The sequence below is a fragment of the Engraulis encrasicolus genome, chromosome 15 (assembly GCF_034702125.1).
Source record: "Engraulis encrasicolus isolate BLACKSEA-1 chromosome 15, IST_EnEncr_1.0, whole genome shotgun sequence".
NCBI classification, from domain to species: Eukaryota; Metazoa; Chordata; class Actinopteri; order Clupeiformes; family Engraulidae; genus Engraulis; species Engraulis encrasicolus.
Genome location: NC_085871.1, coordinates 7837749 through 7858805, shown reverse-complemented (window position 1 = coordinate 7858805; position 21057 = coordinate 7837749). Strand labels below are relative to the sequence as shown.

At 42.4% G+C, this 21057-nt stretch overlaps 1 protein-coding gene across 1 annotated transcript; it reads right to left on the bottom strand.

The window, feature by feature from the left end:
* Window positions 1-733: 733 nt before the first annotated feature.
* LOC134463717 (solute carrier family 35 member F3-like) lies at window positions 734-21045 on the bottom strand. The gene is made up of 8 exons (XM_063216933.1): window positions 20879-21045; window positions 17948-18150; window positions 13121-13490; window positions 10718-10937; window positions 9441-9566; window positions 8352-8544; window positions 2992-3081; window positions 734-2195 (listed from the first exon to the last, which is right to left on the bottom strand). The coding sequence occupies exons 1-8, from the start codon at window positions 20944-20946 to the stop codon at window positions 1945-1947; spliced, it is 1521 nt and encodes a 506-aa protein (XP_063073003.1). The 5' UTR covers window positions 20947-21045; the 3' UTR covers window positions 734-1944.
* Window positions 21046-21057: the final 12 nt, after the last annotated feature.

Below are 21057 nucleotides of genomic sequence, written 5' to 3'. Positions count from 1 at the left end.
GGTGTTGGGAAGAGGGCTTTCCTTTTCCCTTTTGACCACTAGAGGGCATTACCATAAACTTCCTCTCTTTACCTCACAAGGACATGGTATGTATGAACATGGTATGAATTGGCCTGTGGAATCAGCATTCGTAAAGGTGTGTACGCGTGTGTGAGTGTGCATGTGTGCATGCATGTGTGTGTGTTAGCAGAGGAACTATATATGCTTCCTCTGAGCTGAACTTTCTGAATGCTCCTGGTGTGTGTGTGTGTGTGTGTGTGTGTGTGTGTGTGTGTGTGTGTGTGTGTGTGTGTGTGTGTGTGTGTGTGTGTGTGTGTGTGTGTGTGTGTGTGTGTGTGTGTGTGTGTGTGTGTGTGTGTGTGTGTGTGTGTGTGCATACTTCTCTACATTATCTCCAAGTGTATCTTTCTGCATATCTGGAACAGTGAGTTAAGACTGAGTGGATATGCTTCCATGTACAGGTCTTATTTTTTACGACGGCCAATGATATCTTCAGTAATGTGAGTAATGTTAGTCAATTGCCTTGCCTGCATAAGTGTATATTCTTGTAAAAATCGGACTGCCACAACTTTGTAATATCCTATATTTGAACACTGCTATGTACAGAGTTTTATTGAGGTCCACCATAAAGGACCATTCACTTTGTCTCTCTTTGTATATTTTTTCCCCTGTGGATTGGTGTGTTAAAGTCATGATACATGGGTCAGTATTTTGAGCAGTTAACAATGTGAAGCCTGCAGTTTCTAACCAGATGACTGACTTAGTCAAGTTGAATGTTAATGATGTATGCTCTCAATGAACGGGTGGCCTAAGCGTCAATTGTAAAGAACATGTCCTACTGTAGCAACGCTGTCAATCGCCTAGATGAAAATGTTTTCCAATTTCCACAATATCAGTTGGATATCTCATATAAGAGCATCCTTTGACATTGACAGCTTAGAACACTGCTCAGAGTGTCGTCACTGAAGTTATTCAACAAGAGAGTGCTGGGGGAGAGGAGAGAATGAAAGATCTTACGAGCAAGCATGTGCTGCTCCTCAGGCTTTATGACCAATGCAAAGTCCGACATATTTATCCTTTATTCATTACTGTAAAGCAGCCACACACAAAATATGCTGTACACCGACATGTGATTCCTTACAAAGGTTTATAACCACAGCCACCATTCCATAGGAATATAATAGATCTGTGCCATGCAACTCTGAATGAACCCATTATATTACATAACCTTTATCCGTTAAAAACGCTGGACAGGAGGAACACCCCATAGATTACACTGACATAATCAGGCTATGCATGTTTGTGCTTTGAAAGCTACAGGCAGTGCAGGAGAGGGGCTGCCCAAGCTATCAGTCAGTTCTGAGGTTGCTTACACAAATACCATGAATGTAGCCAAGGCTTAAACATTGGATTTTTTTTTGGTTACATATAAGATATTAAACAGATCCTCAGTAGAAGCCGAAATGAAACTGTCAAACATTCAGATAAATGTAGAAGGGTCACTTGCTTTCCTCCATGTAACTCAAGTGTATAAAAAAGCCTAACTTATCTTGAAGCTATTTACACATTTACACATCTTTAAAGTGATATATGTGTCTTCGTCATATAGTGTGGCATGTATTTGCCTTTGTTATTTGACACAGCTGCTTGGTCCTGTTCAGTGTACAAGTACTTATGTAGGAGAAAAACAAAGAGGGTATTCAAGGATTTGACACAGCCAGACACAATTATTTCAGCATGTCACAAACCACCTAAAAGAGTCTTCTGGCTTCATTCTTTTGCCGCACGACTGTCCTTGGGAAGTGCACTGCACTTCCTGATCTGAGTAAACATACCAAAGCAAGTAAAACCTGCTCCATTGAATATCCCCAAGGTCTTCAGGACAGGGTCTGCAGACAAGGCTTCATCTTACATGACTAGGGACACTGCAGGCATATACTGTACTCATTGAGAAGTCAGTTCCATGGTGCTTGCTTGCTTGGAGGAGCAGTTCTTCAGCACGTGTGTGGTCTCTGAGCATGTCTCGCTGGCGCCCTCTTGGGCCTGGTGGTAGTGGTGCAGGGTGGAGCGGAGCTGCAGCAGACTCTGGTCCCAGTCCTCTGGCAGCAGTAGCAGCAGGAACCCCAGGCCAATCACAGACAGGGCGATCAAACGGACGCTGTTCAGCTGCACCTCACTCGCACAGCGATCTATAACTGACATTCAGTAGCAGGGTTAAGTACACTGCTAACGTTTCACAACACTTCAATTTGCCACTGTGAGGGTAACCCCTGAATTTAAAGTTCTCTGAAGGCCCTATAGGCGACAAATTAATTATTTCTGGGAAGAACCAAAATATTTTCATGAAGACTCCTTGGAGAACCCAAGGACCCCAAACATTCTTTTGGGAACTTTTATTTTGAAGTGTGAGGTAACCTCTTTTCTTTGAGGAACTTTGGTGTTGGTGACCTCATGAACTTTGTCTCAGAGAAGGCTCCCCCACTGTGGCCAAACTGAAGAACCTCATTTTTGCTTACAGTGTATGGAGAGAGAGAGAGAGAGAGAGAGAGAGAGAGAGAGAGAGAGAGAGAGAGAGAGAGAGAGAGAGAGAGAGAGAGAGAGAGAGAGAGAGAGAGAGAGAGAGAGAGAGAGAGAGAGAGAGAGAGAAGAACAATGCTTCAGCAGTTGAAGTGGTGTCTGAAAGTTGTGGTGATCTAACCAAAACTTTTCCAATACTACCACCAGTCACAGTTGCAGACCATGGTTATTATTACACAAATAGTTCCATGACAACTGGCCCACATTACCACCATGACTCACTAGATAAACAGCCCACTGTCGCTTTCACCGGTAAATCACAAACAATAAAATGTGCAGAACTCATTGAGAAGCAAAATGCTGGCATCATTCATTGTTCATTTGTTTTCCATAATTAAAGAGCCAACAGTCTCTTGAATTTAGATCAAGCGAAACAAACCAGACGTCAAAAATGTGTTATTGAAATCAACTCACCAGCATTTACTGGCACGCTCAACACCACGCCTAGGGAGATCAACGTCGGCAGTGTTATTAGGACCCCAAAGTTCATCAGGAAGTTGAAGACTTAAAAACAAGACAAATGGAGGAAAAGGTAATTAGGTTAGGATGACACTTGGAGTTTTCCTGTCTTTCTCCTGAGCAAACTCAATGAACAACTACAGGGATGGTGCCAAAAGCAACAACTGAAGTAGGAACAGAACACATCCGTGGACACCCTGTGGAATGGGAGCAACTGTTTTCCAAGTGTCTCCCGAGGAACTTCCTAACCAGATCATCTGAGGCGACGTCTACAAACTTCAGCCATTCAATGGCAGACTGCAGTCAACTGATCCATGTAGGCTACTACATTGCTCAACATTTACATAACATAACATTACAATATCTCACTGACATGTGAAATCACATTTTACTTCAAACTATATCTAACTAATAAACTAACTAATAAACTAAACTAATCATATAGGCCTAGTAATATCCTATTAGGCCTAAGATTGTAGTAGTGGTAAAGCACTCCACTCAACTTTAGGGTATTAAAATGTTTTGAATAAATTATTATTAATAATAATTATTAGAAAAAAAGGTTAACCATGGTTATTGGAATATTTGGTAAATGTTTCTATTTCTCCTGTAGTTCCTGTTAGATCAACATCTTAATCTTAATCCATGCAGACCTCCAATCAGTCCAAAACTGATGTAATCATCATTTTGTCAGATGGTGTAAAGGACAAATGATTTCTAATGAATCTACTTTAAATGTCTACCTTGACAAATCGCACTCTGGGCTGTGTCCACCACACAATGTCATTATAAGTAGACACAGAATGCAAGATTCGATTTCAGATTCTACCAAACAGATTTTGATGGTGTTTGCGTTTTGTGAAATCTTACCCATTTCCAGCAGCTGAACAGAACCTTACAATCTACATTCTGGCTAAAATAATTGTATATATATATATATATATATATGCATAAATATATTATACATCTTAGAAAATATATAAGTCATTATTACAATATGGTTATATAGTCATATTGGTCATATAGTCATACTGGTCTTAATGACAATATAGATATGATATCTTTTCTCTGAACCATCGAGCTTTGTAATGTCTTTTTGTTTTTCTTTCCAGTAATGTGATACTCTTCATGTATTTAAAATTTTTAAGACTGCCACTGGCATCTTTCTATTGTTGTGGTTGTTAGTATGTACCTTGCAGCTCTGCAGGAGCCTCCTGCCTTTTTTTGATATTTTCTACGTCTTGGCCAAAGAGCACCTTCAAAGCACCACCAGTTTTACCATTTGAACGCCGCAGCCCTCCAGCCCTCTACTTTTTCATAGTTGGCATTTTTGGATGTTTTTGCAACTGGAGGCGCTCCACTTTGTGTTGTGCGTCATTTTTTACCGATTAAGATACTAAGTCTCCTGGACCTTTTGGAGCCAAGAAGATGGATGCCTTTGCATATTCACAGGAAGACGGACAACGGATTATAACAACAGCATCCCTTCTTGACGGGGAAAACACAACCACAAGAGAACTGGATAATTCGGAGCTGGTGAGCCTGTCCTATGAACTCAAGAAACTCAAAGAAAAAGATACAAAGTTGGATTTGAATTCCATCACCCTCTCTGATTATTGGAGAAGGGGGCTCATCCCACGTGGCCTAAGAATAAAGAAGTTCCCAGCTTTTGGCTCAGAGATGAATACAGAATTCAAGCAGAAATGGGAGTCTATTTTAAATAAATGTTCTTTTGATTTGATTCTTTTGTTGATTGAAGAAGACAAGAAATACAGAGAGGTGATTCAGCAAGAGATTGAGGAAATCAACAAGAAAATTGAGGAATTAAAAAGTGACCAATGGATTAATTTAAACAAAAAACTAACAGAGGATTTGAGCAAATTCAAAGAACAAATAAAACAAGAAAAACTCAGTAAATTCCAGCGTGATGAGAGAGACTACAGGGAGAAGAAGGTTTACTTTTGGCCAAAAGGTCATTCTCAACAGGGGCCTCAACGGAAAGGAGCTCGTAGAGTATCATTCAACTTTACATCAGAGGAGGAGGACATGGATTTTACAACAAATGGACCTAGCCCTGGTACATCGGGAAACGAGCAGCCCCCCAAGAAGAAGGGGGCACTCAAACAACAGAACAAGGGTCAAAGAAAAAAGGAAAGACAAGAAGAGGGCGCAAGAAACAATCCTTACTACCACACACGGCACTACCGGAGAGCACAGTCATAAACTTGACAGGTACTCCTCTCTCTGACATACAGTTAAATGTGCTGGCAAAAGGATTGTCATTTTCCCCTACATATCACTCCTCTGATCTTGATGTGAAGATTGACTTGTTTAGGTTTTATAGGAGCCTACATCTAAAGGTCTGGCACAAACTAAATGTAGCTCGACCTACAACAGAACTGGCACCTTCCAGGTCTATTACTCCTTTCAGACCTAAGTCTGTTTTTTGCCCTATGATACAGAACACAACTCTTAACACTTTTGAGAAAAAGGTCAATTATGAAATTGAAAAACTGTTGTCTAGGACGGACAAAGGTCATCCCAACTTAACAAAAGCAGAACGGGATGCACTAAAGGAACTTTCAGAAAACAAGAACTTTGTGATTAAAAAGGCCGATAAGGGAGGAGCTACAGTGGTGTGGGGTTATGAACAATATATTCAAGAAGCATCAAAACAATTGGGTGACAAAACATTCTATATCCATCTGACCAGTAACCCTATTCGATCATTAACACTGGACCTCCAGAACATTCTTCTTGAGGCCAAAGATGCAAACTTGATCTCAACTCAGGAGTTTGATTTCCTTTTCAGACCTGACTCGCGCATGGCAACCTTTTACCTTTTACCTAAGGTGCACAAGGATATGTCTAATCCACCTGGAAGGCCTGTTATTTCAGGCAATGAGACACTCACAGAACCTATTTCAAAATATGTAGACTTCTTTATTAAGCCATTACTTCCAACTCTACCAGCTTTTATGTGTAAAATTGAAGAAGACAATTTCATTGGCTCAGATTCTTTACTGGTAACAATGGACGTTGAGGCCCTCTATACGAACATTGACCATGCACAGGGCCTTGAAGCAATGAGTCATTTTTTGAATCAACGACCCCACCCTCAAAGTTCCCCCACTGATTTTTTTGGTACAATTACTGGAATGGACACTTAACAATAATGTGTTTCTAGTTTCAGGATAAAAGTGTATAAACAAGTCAAAGGGTGTGCCATGGGGGCCTGTTTTAGCCCCTCCTATGCAGGTTTATTTATGGGCAAGTGGGAGGAGGATTTTGTTTTCAATGAGATAAATGAATTTAAAAATAAGATACTTTGGTGGACGAGATTTATTGATGATGTTTTATTATGGTGGAATGGCACTAAAGAAGAATTGTTACTATTTCATAGCTATTTGAATTCAGCCAATCCTAATGTGAAGCTATCTCTTGAGTTTGATTCTCATAAAATTCATTTCCTGGATTTAGAAATTTACAAAGATGAACATGGCTATTTGCACACTACAATTTTTAGGAAAGAATCACACAAAAATACCATACTCCATGCAAAAAGTTTTCATTCACCTACTCTGGTTAAAAATATTCCTTTTGGTCAATTCCAGAGACTACGAAGAATTTGCAATAATGATCAGGAGTTCAGTGTTAAAAGCAAAGAAATGTATGGCCGTTTCAAGGAAAGGGGGCTATCCCCAAAAAACATTGGATTTGTCTCTTAGTAGAGCAACTTCTTCCCTTAGAGCGTCAGTCGCTACTTAAAAGAAAGCCTATGGTTACAAATAAAGAGAGAGTTTACTTCTCCACATGTTACAGTACTCAGGCTGATGGAATACGAAGGATAATCAAAAGGAATTGGCACCTTTTTGAATGTGATGATCTATTAAGTGATGTGTTTCAAGATCCCCCAGTGTTCTCTTTCAAAAGAGCTCCTACACTGGGTGATAAGTTAGTACACAGTCACCTCCCTGCGAGACCACAAAATACTTGGCTTCCAAAAATTCCAAACGGCACCTAGGGCACCTAACGGCACCTAACCCTGGCCATTGTAGCATTTGTGATGTTGTGACAAAGGTTAAAACATTTATTCACCCTGTCACACAGCAAACCTACACAACAAAACATTTCATTAATTGCAAAACTGAGTATGTTGTTTACATTTTGAAATGCTCGCAGTGTGTTGCTTTCTATGTGGGGAGGACAAAACGCCGGCTTCAGGATAGACTTGCTGAGCATAGATATGCTGCTAAAGTTAAAAACTATGACTATGCCATGGTAAAACATTTTAAGGACATGCATAATGATAATCTTGCAACTTTTTCTGCATTAGGTATTGATCATGTCCCTCTCTCTCTCCTAGAAGAGGAGACAGACAGAAGATATTGAATCAGAAAGAGGGTCGCTGGATACATAGGCTTAATGCCATGCGTTTCCCTGGTCTTAATGACAATATAGATATGATATGAAGAGTTCAGATGCAAAACCCCCTAACTCCATTTCTGAAGACCTGCACTTCTATATTTTTAGAGAATCCCGTTGTTGGTTTGGTTTACATTCATGAACTTGATAATACATATAAATAGTTATATTACATAAATAAAATAAAAAACATTCAATTTTGATAGCTTTGTATTAAATACAAATTAATTAAGATTATTTTCTGAAAAGGCACTTAATGGGTTTTGCATCTGAACTCTTCATATCTTTTCTCTGAACCATCGAGCTTTGTAATGTCTTTTTGTTTTTCTTTCCAGTAATGTGATACTCTTCATGTATTTAAAATTTTTAAGACTGCCACTGGCATCTTTCTATTGTTGTGGTTGTTAGTATGTACCTTGCAGCTCTGCAGGAGCAGACTCCGCCTACGTCACCTTGAGTCAATCAGCTGATTGATTAGTGTGTTTGAGACTCTTGTGTGCTACACTGCTTGATTCACCTTGTGCCCTGATGAAGGCCCTGTAGCGGGCCGAAACATGTTGGCAGTGGCAGTATTTTTAATTATTTAAGTTCAAACATGAACTAGCCTTGTTAATAAAGCGGTTTTATCTTAGAAGAGTGCCTTGGCGTCCTGCCTTTTTTTATGGTTATATAGTACACTGATCTGCATTTAAACAGATTACACCCACACTCACGATTAAAAAGTGCCACACAAAGAAAAAAGGCTGAAACAAGGAAGAAAATGTCTGCACACTTATATCCTTTTGTTCATCAAATAGCCAATATTTCAGTCAGAGACCTTCCAGAGGTTACAAATATGTAGGTAGTACACTGAGAAATGCATCTTTGTGGCATGTGGGCTGGGCACTCACCCAGGAGCAGGGCGGCAGCTCCACAGAGGCAACCCCAGGGTACCTCCCCAAAGGAGCCCAGCTCCTCAGCACCCGTCAGCAGCAGCAGCAGGGGAACCACGCCCACACACACCAGGTTGGCACCGCCCAGGATGCTCAGGTACAAGGCTGCCTCCCCCAGCTTGGCACTTCCCAAAAAGACTCTGAACAGGACCTGTGAGAAAAGACAAGTTGTAAAGGGAAGGCGACAGAGAATGAACTTGATGTGACCAAGGTACAGGTATAGACTGTACTGTAAGGGAAACCCCAGAAAATAGAAAACTCTTTTAGTATAACAAAAAATACCTTCATAATGAAGATAGACTAATTATGAGAAGCTACACCACTATTGAAATTTGATGCCATATTTAACCACGAAATCATTCACAAGTATAATCTCAGTGTTGAATATGAGTGAGCCATTTTGCCAGAGAAAGATAGAAGATCTACACACTGTTGCTGCTCCCAGTTTATTACAATGTTTCGACCACACCTGACGAAGACCATAGTGGTCGAAATGTTGTGTATAATAAACTGGAAGCAGCAACAGTGTGCGGGTCTTCGTTCTTTATTTACTTGGTCATATTTAATTCACCCTGTTTAATTCGATGTGCGCACACTCCAAATGCTCCTTTAAAGGAGCGGTTCTGCCAATTTCAATATGCTGTTGTATTGCTCACGCTACCCTTGACTTGCCAGTGCCCGGTGATGCTGCAGTCTTTGGCTCACGCCTTTCCGAGATCTGAGCTATTCTAATGGGGGCAGATTTTGTTTACATTTTAAAAATTCTTAACATAGGCCTACTCCAAATATTTTCCCAAAAGGTATCGCTGTTTGCTAGTTGTCTGCTGATGTTGCATAACCTTTTGGATGTTTTGGGGAATAAATCAAGATGTTTTTTTAAATGTTAACTATTTCTGTCCCCATTACAATGACCAGGATCTCGGGGCTGAACAAAAAAAAAAGAAAAATTCTCTGGTACTGACAAGTCCAGGGTACTGTGGGCGTTACAACTGCATGTTGAAATTAGCTGAAGTTATCCTTTAACCAGAGAGCCATCAGAATGTTCACCTTATACAGGGCTGCCATGGAAGCAGAGGCTACCACCAGTGAAATGCCAAACACAGAGTAGCCATGGAAGCCATCGGCATAGGTCATCATGACTATCCCTGCGATGGATAGGATGGCAGCAACAATCTGTGGAAAGACAGACAAGGGCAGATCCACATGAGGGATGAAACAAAGAGCCTCAACAACATATCCCAACTAGTCAAGTCAAGTTAGCTTTATTGTCAATTTCTTCATATGCAATGATTATACAAGGAAATTGAAATTGCATTTCTCTCCATCCCATGCAAAAACATAGTCATACACAGCACCAACATAAACAGAATAACAGAATTAAAAGAACTTCTTGGCTGTCTGGTGGGTGGAGCTGTCAGAGATGATGGGAGAGTGAGGAGGGAGTTCAGCATCCTGATGGCCTATCTCGTTTTCTGTATCTCAAGCCAATTCTAAGGCAATTCTGCCATATCTCATTCCTCTCAGAGATTCATACTTCATGGTCCAAACGTCTAATGCTCAAAGCAGAAACTGGCATCATTTCCTAGGTTTCCCTATTGGAAATGTTGGCTGGTAAGCAATGATCTAGAAAGAACAACCCTGGAACAACAATGAAAAAAAAACTCTGTACCACAATTACATTTAAAAATGTAAAAAGAAGCAGCAAGAATAGCCTGGCTCTCATGCAGACCCTTTGTGCTTTGTGCATCTTCGTTAAACTTCGTGAGCTCGGACTTCGGTCTTGAAATCTAAGATGAGCAGATCTCAGGTATTTCACAGCCTGTCCAATCAGAAACACGGGGCCGGATCGCAGGGTGGGGTATATACAAGTCAGTGGTTGAAGTAGTACTGATTTAAAAAAAAACATGTGAATTGCGATTGACAATGTTCCAGATGGCATCGCCTGAGAACCAGGTTAGAGCCAGAAAGTCTAATTGAAAAGAAAATTGTTGCACCTCCAAATAAAAGAACGTCCACACCAAGCATTCCTGTTTCATTGTCTTTACTAGTTCACGCATTCAGGCAGCAAACATTACACGCAGCAGTAGCAGACGACATCAGTGCAAGTGTGAGCTAGGTAAACTAGTTGGCGTATACCTTATATGGTAGTACCAGGTGTTAACTAATCAACAGTGTCTAATTACAATGCGTCACCTAGTGGGGAATAATAAACATGCACCAAACCTGTTCTATAAGTAAACTGCAATGAACACATTTAAATGTAGACTAAATGAGAATCCCAATATGCTAAGATAACACAGAAAAAGCAGGCTGCTCTCTCTCACCCGAACCCCCAGGAAGCGCTGGCGCAGCACCACCCAGGAGAGCAGGAAGACGAAGGCCCTGGAGCAGCAGAAGAGGGCCGAGGCATCGGTGGGCGAGATGAGCCGAAGCCCCTGGAGGTACAGGTAGCAGGTGAGGGTCCAGAGCAGGCCGAAAGGCACCACGCGACCCACCACGCCCCGCCTGGTCAGCCCCTCCTCACCCAGGAAACGACAACACTCCCTGCATAGATGAAGACAGAAAGAATTTCCAATGTGGTCGATGCGTACACTACACAAGGACTTTAGGTCTACTTTCTTCGGGTAGGGAGGTGTTGGCCTTTTGCATTTGAGGTGGTGTTGTCCTTATGCATTTATTCATAGCACAGCACTGAGAAAAAAGGGGAATTAGTGAGGAGAGGAGAGCGGGGCCGCTGACAGCTTTGACCAGCCCCGGGACAAAATCATTTGAAAGGGCCCCCCTGTGGAACTATGAAAACGCAATTCTGGGCCGCCTCTCTGCCTGGGCCTGGGACAACCTTGGTCCCCCACCACCACCCCTGACAGCTGTGACTGGCCCCAGGACAAAATCATCTGAAAGGGCCCCCCTGTTTATAGATACAATGCTATGAGAACCCTGAATTCTGGGGCCCCTTCTCTCCCTGGGCCTGCAACAACTAACCCCTTTGCCCCCCTGCCCCCCTGTCGGCCTGGCTGCAGGAGAGAGAGAGAGTATTTACAAATAGGACCCGGGCTGGGAATCGAACCCCGGTCAGCCGCATGGTAGGCGAGTGCCCTACCGGATGGCCACGGCAGGGAAATAGCGCCAGTTTCTATTGAAGTGATGGGCAACCTTGCTTCAGGATCAATCAAGTTCCCCAGGTCAGATGAGTATCTCTCGTTTCTACTTGGTTGAAGGATTGCAGTGATTCTTGCTGATGCTGATAAGGACAAGCTAGAGCCAGAGAATCCTGAGTGGTGCTTTCTGAAGCCAGGTTGCACTTCTACAGTAGTATGCTCAGCTAAAAAACAGGAGCTGGTTTGCCACTGCACAAAACGGTCTTATTTTGGCAAAAGCGTTTTATTATTGTATTCCTTGCTCCTGATACGGAACACTGACATGAGAAAATGTCCGGGAAAACTCAGACAGACAGACTGCCAGACAGACACACATAAAAACATACATTCTATGTCTCTCTCTTTCTGTCTGTTTTCCTCAGAAATGTTCTCATGTCTAAGTTTTCTCAGATATTTTCTCATGTCAGTATTCTGTATCAGGAGCAGTCACTCTCTCTCTCTCTCTCTCTCTCTGTTTCTCTTTCCGTTTCTCTCTCTCGCTCTCTCTCGCTCTCTCTCTCTCTCTCTCTCTCTCTCTCTCTCTCTCTCTCTCTCTCTCAAAGTGTAGCCTCAGAACCCCTGGAGTGCTTTATTGTCTATGCAAGCAGTCAATACAACACTTTCCCAGACGCTCGCTTTCCAGCTTTCACTGAGGCAATATTATGAAATCTAATATGGTTTCAGTATTGCTTAATCATGAAAAAATGGAAAGGAATTATTAAAAGGAATTGCACATTTCACATGACTTTGTATTAGAGTAGGCCTACAGAAAAAAATACATGACAATTAGACATGCTAGAAAGCTCCACCAGGATAAAGGACATTATTAAAGCTATTTTTTATGATGATGATGATGATGATGATGATGATGATGATGATGATGATGATGATGATGATAAGATGGGATGAAATCCTTCTTGTAGACCCCGATAGATTCATTAAATGTGATCCATAATGTATGAGCTGTAATGCATTACTTTCTACTTGTAGACTGCCTCCAAGAAAATGCTTTAATCCAATCTCAGGAGGGGTGCAGTCCTGTAAGATTATGGTTGAGTTCAGTAGGCTATCCTATCATCCATGCCATCCATTTCATCAATGTTTAGAACAGTAGGGTTGTCCTCAGCGCCATACAAGTCATTACCGGTCTCTTGCATCAACAGTTAATCCTGTGATTCATCCTTCTTGGTGGTATGCAGAAATGACCTTGGATACCGTGGCTCTTGATACATCACAAAAACTGTCCCGGTCAAAGATTAGTTACAGACCAGATACACGCGCACGGATTTCTCCTTTTTGAACTCTGATGTCACCTATAATGTTGCATCACAACATTTTGAGCACAACTGTGCTCTTACCCTGCGAATTGACTGTTCAGACCCAGCTATTCTTCCTAGGGTCCAACAATAACATCACACACAGCTCAAAATTCTACATAATTCTGTAGGCCTACATTCATTTACATGTACATTTACACACCTCTGCACTAACCTAGTTTATGCATGATAGGCTCAGATGTGTTTTCACCTGTTTTTTTTAAAAAAAAAAAACACTTTACTATTCAATATAGTTAATTTGGTGTGATGGTACCTGAACCTCTGCCTGGGGCTCTGCCTCTCGGCACTGCAGCACAGGTGCCCCAGGTAGTAGAGGGGGAAGAGCAGGCAGTTCCAGGAGGTGGAGAACCAGGTGATGGTGAGCGGGGCGTTGAGGCGCCTCAGGGTCTGCTTGGCCAGCTGGTTGGAGCCGCACCACGACCAGCACACACACAGCGTCACGGCCACTCCCCACAGGGCCTGCTGCAGGTGGACCACCACCACCCGCAGGCAGCAACGCAACCTCTGGCCCCGACTGCCCCCCCGGCTGGTGGCCCGCGACACGTCGGCCTGGGAGCCGCTGCTGGTGATGGAGAACTCGTCGGGCTTGGAGAGGGGGGCTCGGTCGTTGGAGGCCTCCTCACCTGCGCGACGCAAGAAGACACATACGTAGATTGATTTGGAAAAGGGAATTCTGTTGTTGTTGGTGGTGGTGGTGGTGGTGTTGTTTATGTGTGTGTGTGTGTGTGTGTGTGTGTGTGTGTGTGTGTGTGTGTGTGTGTGTGTGTGTGTGTGTGTGTGTGTGTGTGTGTGTGTGTGTGTGTGTGTGTGTGTGTGTGTGTGTGTGAGAGAGAGAGAGAGAGAGAGAGAGAGAGAGAGAGAGAGAGAGAGAGAGAGAGAGAGAGAGAGAGAGTGAGTGAGAGCGTGTGTGTGTAGGTTAACTGCTGTAAGGTTGATAGCTGGACTCAAGTGTGTGCTATATATTTACTGCAATAATGTGCATGGTTTTTTTTGTCATTTGTGTATTTATGTAAGCAAGCTGACGGACACCTTTATCTCTTTGGGGATTAATAAAAGTACTCTACTCTACTTTCAGAAAATTAGTCTGTGCCATACAGTACAGAGAGGGACTCACTGGAGGTCTCTTTATTTGCATGACAAGAATGAAGAAAGCAATGCAGTTTTATCTCCATTAAACTTTTTTTTTTAAACGTTTTTTTTCGCACACCTCAGCTGGCAGGTGCGTAGGAGATGGCACCATGGGTTACTCAGCAATAGTTTAAAGAAACTCCCGCACACTGACCATTTCGCTGTTCTTTCTTTAATAAACAACGTTTCGGTACTAGACCTTCATCAGGCATTGCAAGAAAGAACAGCGAAATGGTCAGTGTGCGGGAGTTTCTTTAAACTAGTTTTATCTCCATAACATCCAGACAGTTTTAAGCTGTAAGCAATAGGTCTTGCTTACAACTGAACTGAATAACACGACCTGGTGAGTCTTCCCAGACGTAGCATATTTTCTAAATAAAGACTTTGTTGTGCTTCATTGGGAGATCAAATGTAAACAGATGAGAAGAACTCTACATTAACATTACACTGAGCAATTCACACAAGCAGCCAAAAAGCATGTAAATAAAACAATGAGTACAGTTCAAAGGCAGAGGCCAACAATGCATTCTAATGCTTTGTCATTGTGTGCCCTCGAGTCATTTTCTCATCATACAAATGGGCTCCTCAGGACTTGGCTTAACACTAGCCTACTACATCTGAGGGAAAAGACAACCAAACTCTGTAAGATAACAACTGGAAATCCTAGCGCTTTACTTTTGTTGATGATTCAGTAGATAAAGACTCACCCTCAATAAAATATTTATCCCAAGGAGCTAGCCTTTAGTGCTGAAACAGGAGGTGGTTTCCCACAAACACTCAGGCCTAGGCAGCGTGCAAGTACATGAGAAAAAGTTACAGTGTGTTACTATTATCTTTGGAGCGACTAGATAAATATATTTGTCACACTTAACTGAAAGTGGCGAGACAAGGGGGCAGGCAGGGCGAGAGGGGCCGACAGATATGGAGACAGAGAATGTGTATACGTGCCTATGTGTATGGCTGGGGGAGAAAGAGAGAGAGAGAGAGAGAGAGAGAGAGAGAGAGAGAGAGAGAGAGAGAGAGAGAGAGAGAGAGAGAGAGAGAGATGGGGGTGGGAGCAAAGGAAAGATATAGAGATTTCTGGATGACAAGGAGGCAGACAGACTGTCCCCCTTGCGGAGGCCAAATATTGTTTGTCATCCCAGGGAGGCCGGCTGAGCAGGCAGTGAGTGATGGGGTGGCTGGGCCCAGCATCGCTGAAGCAAGCTGCCCCTGAAGTTGATGAAGCGAGGAGGGAAAAGGCACCAGCCAAAAGTCCTACCACAGCTTCTGACACGGAGACGGCCGCGCAGTGCAGACATGTACACTTGAATGAACACAGAACTTCTCAGACCAACAGTAGAATGTTGACAAGAGTAAACTGTGCATCGAAGTCGTCGTAGCCAGTAAAGAAATACTGTTATTGCTAAAAACTGTAGATATAACACCCCCAACCCAGTGGTCCCAGGCCCAGGGACAGAGGGGGCCCAGAAGTGAGTTCTCATTACATTTGAGATAATGGGTGAGGGGCCCTTTCAGACGACTTTGTCCTGGGCCCAGCCTAAGCTGTCAGTGGCCCTGTCCATCACGCCCAGGAGAGCAAAACACTCAGTACGGTCAGCATCATTATCAGCAATGGGCCGTGTTTTACAGCAGGAAATTGTCTTGTGTCAACAGTGCATTTATGACCTATTGTGATATCTTAAAGGCCCGCAAAGTAGTTCTCATGCTGCCTGAAAATCAACACTATCCGCTCATGTGTTGGATGTTTTACCATCCCAAAGTGCCAGCAGTCGATACAAACGTGGTCATGTGAGGTCAGACTTTCTTGTGGCTCATCATAATGCAATCCTGCTTGCCGTGACTTTGCAAGAATTTGTATGCAAGGGCGTTATCCACCACATTTCGCAAGTGTGTCTTCATGTCAAGCGTTAAGAGTTTCCTCATTCACCTAAAGACTCAAATAAGCATGTGATGAATTTGTTAACTCAGAAAAGCCACTATATCTCCTTTGATGTAATACATTTGTATCACATTATAGAGGAATACTTAATCCTTAAACTTTTTTATGTAAGACACACTGAAATTATTAATTGCAGTTTCAACTCCACACTTTCATTTACCAGTTTTAGGGTGCCTTCCCCACCCACCAATTTTGGTAACAAGTGGTATCAATTCTAATCTAAGACAGAGTGAAAGCAGGTGATAGGGTAAAGTGGTGAAGTAGGGTGAAATAGTGCTAATGTAGAAAGACTATGATGATGTGGATAACTTTACCCAGTCGCTTAATGAGGCTTTAACTGCATCTAACAAAATGTGTCTGTGCATGCATGCGCTTGCTTTGCACAATAAGCTCACTCATAAATGAGGTTTTCTTCACGCCACAGCATCTCTCGGAGTGGGGGATCAGTCTACCCATACCCCTCCTGACTCAGCAGAAATGAGGTTTTGGCTCGCACCCTGAATTTAATCAACGGAGCATCCTGCCGCCTCCTCTGACTCTCAGATACTGTGAGGAGCACAACCTGAAAGTATACGACCACAGTGCCTTCATTTGCATGAATAAAGCATTCCCTTACTACTATTACTACTACTACTACTACTACTACTACTACTACTACTACTACTTTTTAAACAATTATTTTCTATTTAGTTATTACCTCTGCCAAGGAGGTTATGTTTTCGGTCACATTGTTTGTCTGTCCCTCTGTCCCTCTGTCTGTCTGTCTGTTTGTTTGTTTGTCTGTCAGCAGGATAACTCTAAAAGTTATCAACGGATTTGGATGAAACTTTGTGGAGTTGTTGGAAATGATAAAAGGAATAAGTGATTGAATTTTGATGGTGATCCAGATCACAGTCCAGAACCATTGCACCATTGCAGGATAGGGTGAATTTTGACATTTGAGTTTCTAACTCCACAAAAAGAAAGCAGAAAGACTTGGAAAAAATGTAGGGTGTAACATAGTCAAATGTTCTATCAAACAGCTTCCTTGGCAGAGATCTGCACTCTCTGAGTGCATTTCTAGATATCAATTTATTTTATTGCAAACATTGCTTATAACAGGTAAAAATATCACCAAGTAAAAATAACATGCCCCATGGATTAATAATTTTAAAATAAGTATAAATAGTGTAAGTTCTAGTTCTAAGTTCTAGTTCAAAAGCACCAGTTTACTTATTTTACTTCTTGAAATTAGAAAAATAAGTTTGCTAAGATAACATTTTCAATTTTTTTTAGTGAGATGCTAAAAAAAGTATTAATCAAGTCACAACAAAGCTAAGCCACTCACACACATGAAACATATCCCCAACTGAGTAGCCTACCCTGAGTATCTTTCTCCCAAGCTGAGTTTGCCCTTGAGGTAATGCAGTATGGCTGCTAAGTCTGCGGCCGCCCACATACAAAGCAAAAAAGTAAGTCAGTGGGAGAAATGGCAGATAGGCGTAGAGATCGATGCTCAAGCAGGAGGATAGCAACAGTCCAGAGTGTAGCGTAACATCCATCACTATCAGCCCGGTGACAAACACCAACGTCTGTCTGAGGCCATAAATCGCTGGCAAAGCAATAACTGATGATTGTGCTCTTGTCACAGACCATGGATAACATAGTCTACCCAAGTCTCACCTTAAAATACAGAGAAGGTTAGCTTCATAAGGGGAATGTTTGCTGACTAGGCAACTGCATTTCACAATTGATAAGGGATATTTCTTGTGGAAAATAAATATGCTGTACTGTGTATGAAAACGGCAGTTATATTGTAGTATTACTGCAGTATTATTGATGTTTTAAGCAGTATTTTAGACACAAGAACAAGACAATTGAAAAACATAGGGCCTAATAGGCTAGGCCTACACTTAAAATAATGCAAAATAATGCAAATAATGCAAATGTTCTGCATTACACAGTATTCTGGATGCAAATGTCAAGTGTCATGTTACTGTTGTTTTCATAATTTTAAACCTTGTGCTTTACCAGTGCAGCCATAGTAGCCGGTAATCTTCAGAATCTTCTCCTCCACTGATGTAGTTGTGATGTCCTCCACAGAGCGAGATGACTTCACCTCCTCTTTGCTGACCTCGTCGGCTACCAGAGACTTCAGCTGCTGTAGTTGGGGGCTTATATCCGATAGGCGCCTCGGGCTCCTGTCCAAACTTCCTCGTGTACCTTTGGAAAAGCTGAAATGATATGAGCGGTAATCAGGGCTGGGCTGGGACCAAAAATAGACCTGGGCATTTTTGGACAGCACCATTGTGGGCCAGTTTCTAAGAAAATACCAAAAACCCCAACAGCATCAACCCCTGATGACTGTTGGCCCACCAAAAAAACGCCCTGTATGCCAGATTATCAGTCCCGGCTTGGTAAAATATGTAAAGTAATAAAAGGAACCCATTGTAGAGGCTTTCACCAAAAATGACCTTGGATATTCTGCCAGCAGTTTTTGCATCAATTACTGTAAATAAAGAATAAAATATGTATATAAGAGGAAAAAAATACTTTTGAGTTACCAACACAGGTTTGAGCCAGAGCCATACAGAGGGGAGAGTCGGGCAATCTCCGCTGTGTGCTAAGGCCGACTTCCTCATTAGCAAAATTAGCTGTTTTAGCTTCTCAGTACTGCTCAGCGTTGCGAATGTTAGTTCCTAGTAGTGGGCGTAGCACACAGCAAATGCAATGCGATGCAATGCAGGGAATATGACAAGACTTGCTGTTAGTAGTAATAACTTCAGATAAACATCACAGATGGTAAAACTGTTGTGATTATCACCACCGAGACAGTTGATGGTTTACATATTTGTGGTGATTACCCCGCAGTATAGTTCGTTAGTCCTTATTTTTGGCTGTTAATGTGGTGGTTCTATGTTGAGTCTATGGAAAGACAGCCGCTTTAGGAACAACCTTATCTCGCTGAAAGGCGGAGCTGCCATTTAATTCCTGGTCCTCCAATCGCGTAACTCTCCCCTCTGTATGGCTCTGGTTTGAGCTAAATCTACCCCCTGGAAGTATATTTAATTTCAGTCATTGATGTTGAACACTTCGTAACAAACATTTGACGGTTCCAAAATCTCAGTTAGGTATTCACTTCAAGGTATGTCAAAACTGTACACAGAAACATTTCAACACATAATTCAACACAGTAGGACCAACACTAAGAGTGTTAAAATGTACGTACAAGTGTTGATTAACCTCAACACAGCACAATTTACTGTGTAGCAATTCAGGAGGAAAGGCGTTTGGGACAGGTGGTCTACTCGATGCTGCAGTAAGGGACGGGGGCATGCAAGGACTGATTACTTCACAGGCCTACCGGGCCCAGGCCCAAGAGCCAAGGGGGCCCTGAAGCCCAAACTTTATTGTGTTCATTTTGCACTTTAAGCTACTGTATTTTCATGCTTCTGTATTTACCCCCAACAACGAATGCTCACTTAACAGTTTTGCTAAACCCCCAAGTCCTTCGGAACTTCACAATGCCATGTGGTAGGGTAGGGGGCAGGGCCGCAACCAGACATTTTCAAATACCGAGGTCAAATACTGCATGCTGTACTGCATACTGTACATTTAGAATGCTTCAAACTCCTCAGTCAAACTCTTGAGTTTGTTTCAATCACTGCCTTGAGGATGGCATGGGGGTGGTGTATACAGACTGAATTTATCATTGTTGATCATATATCGATTTTCATCATAGATAAATTTTACATTTCTGAAAAAAATACAGAGGACATGACCTCTGTGTCCTCAATGTGTCCTACGGCCATGGTGGAGGGGCCAAGGGGCTTGTCTGTCCCAGGGGCCCATGGAGTCCTAATGCGTCCCTAGGTGCATAGAACAGGTGGCAGCTTCTCTGCATAGGACAGGTGGATGATGAGAAGCTGCTGCAGTAGTGACAACAGGCCAAGAAGCTCAGCGGCCACCTGGCTGTGTCAGCAGCAGCCACATGGGGACAGGGAGGGGGGTAGCCACAGATGGAGCAGCTGTGGAGGAGAACCACAGTAGCCTAGTGGAGCCTCCCAAGAACTTCACAACTCAGTAAAACAACATTCATAACAATGCTCACTCACCATAGCCGTTCTAGAGGCTCAGCACTGATTCATGTAAATGTGCGCAACAGTGTTGTCCTGTGGGTATGCAATACATTTTGGACATACAGTAGTCCAAAAAAATGGAATGTATGTACTTTGATTTGCCTGTTTAAAATTAGAACGGGATCTGTAGCGTTTCTCTAATACTACAAGTAACATTTGAAATTACTATTAAAATTTTAGTTGATCTTCCAACACAGTTAATAAATTAATCTAAACACGAGAAACAGTGTTGTTTATTAATCTATATTTGCCGCATGACAAACAACTCCTGCTGTTATACTTTGTAATCTAAGGTGTTAAAACAGCAATATTGGACAGTCTAATGTAATTTGAGTTACATTTTATAACAGTAGCACATATAATTCTCAAAAATATTACCTTTTATAGGCGATTACTGTGACTACAATGCACCTTTATTAAAAATCATTTGAACAAAATCATCATGAACTACAGACAAGCCATTCGAATACCACCCATGATTTAAGCATGATAGGTTTTCAAAAGTTAGTTTCAGGTATACAGCATGAATAACAAGACAATTCAAAATTGGACTGGCCATTTCATTTATCAACACATGTTTTTTTCCCAACGGTTCCAAACTGAACAAGGATGTAAATAACACTAATTAGAAAAAGACCTTCCCTTACTGCTACTAGCCAGGTGAGAGAGCTCCCATGCAGGTAGCAGAGGGAAGGGAAGGAAGAGACGGGAAGGGAAGGGAAGGGAAGAGAAGGGAAGAGAAGGAAAGGGAAGGAAACAAAAGGAAAGGGAAGGAAAGGGAAGGGAAGGAAAGGGAAGGGAACGGGACGGAAGGAGGGCTTACCTCTTGGTGCGGTGGCAGTGCGGAGGAGAGCAGGTGGCCGGGGCTGACTGCTGCTCGGCTCGCTGCATTGCGCTGGAGCATCATGTGTGAGCTGAGCTCCGCTGCCTTCCCTTGACGTCCTTTTGCAGCGGGTCTCTGTGTCTGTGTGTGGGGCAGGCAGCGGCACTGTCCACAGCCAG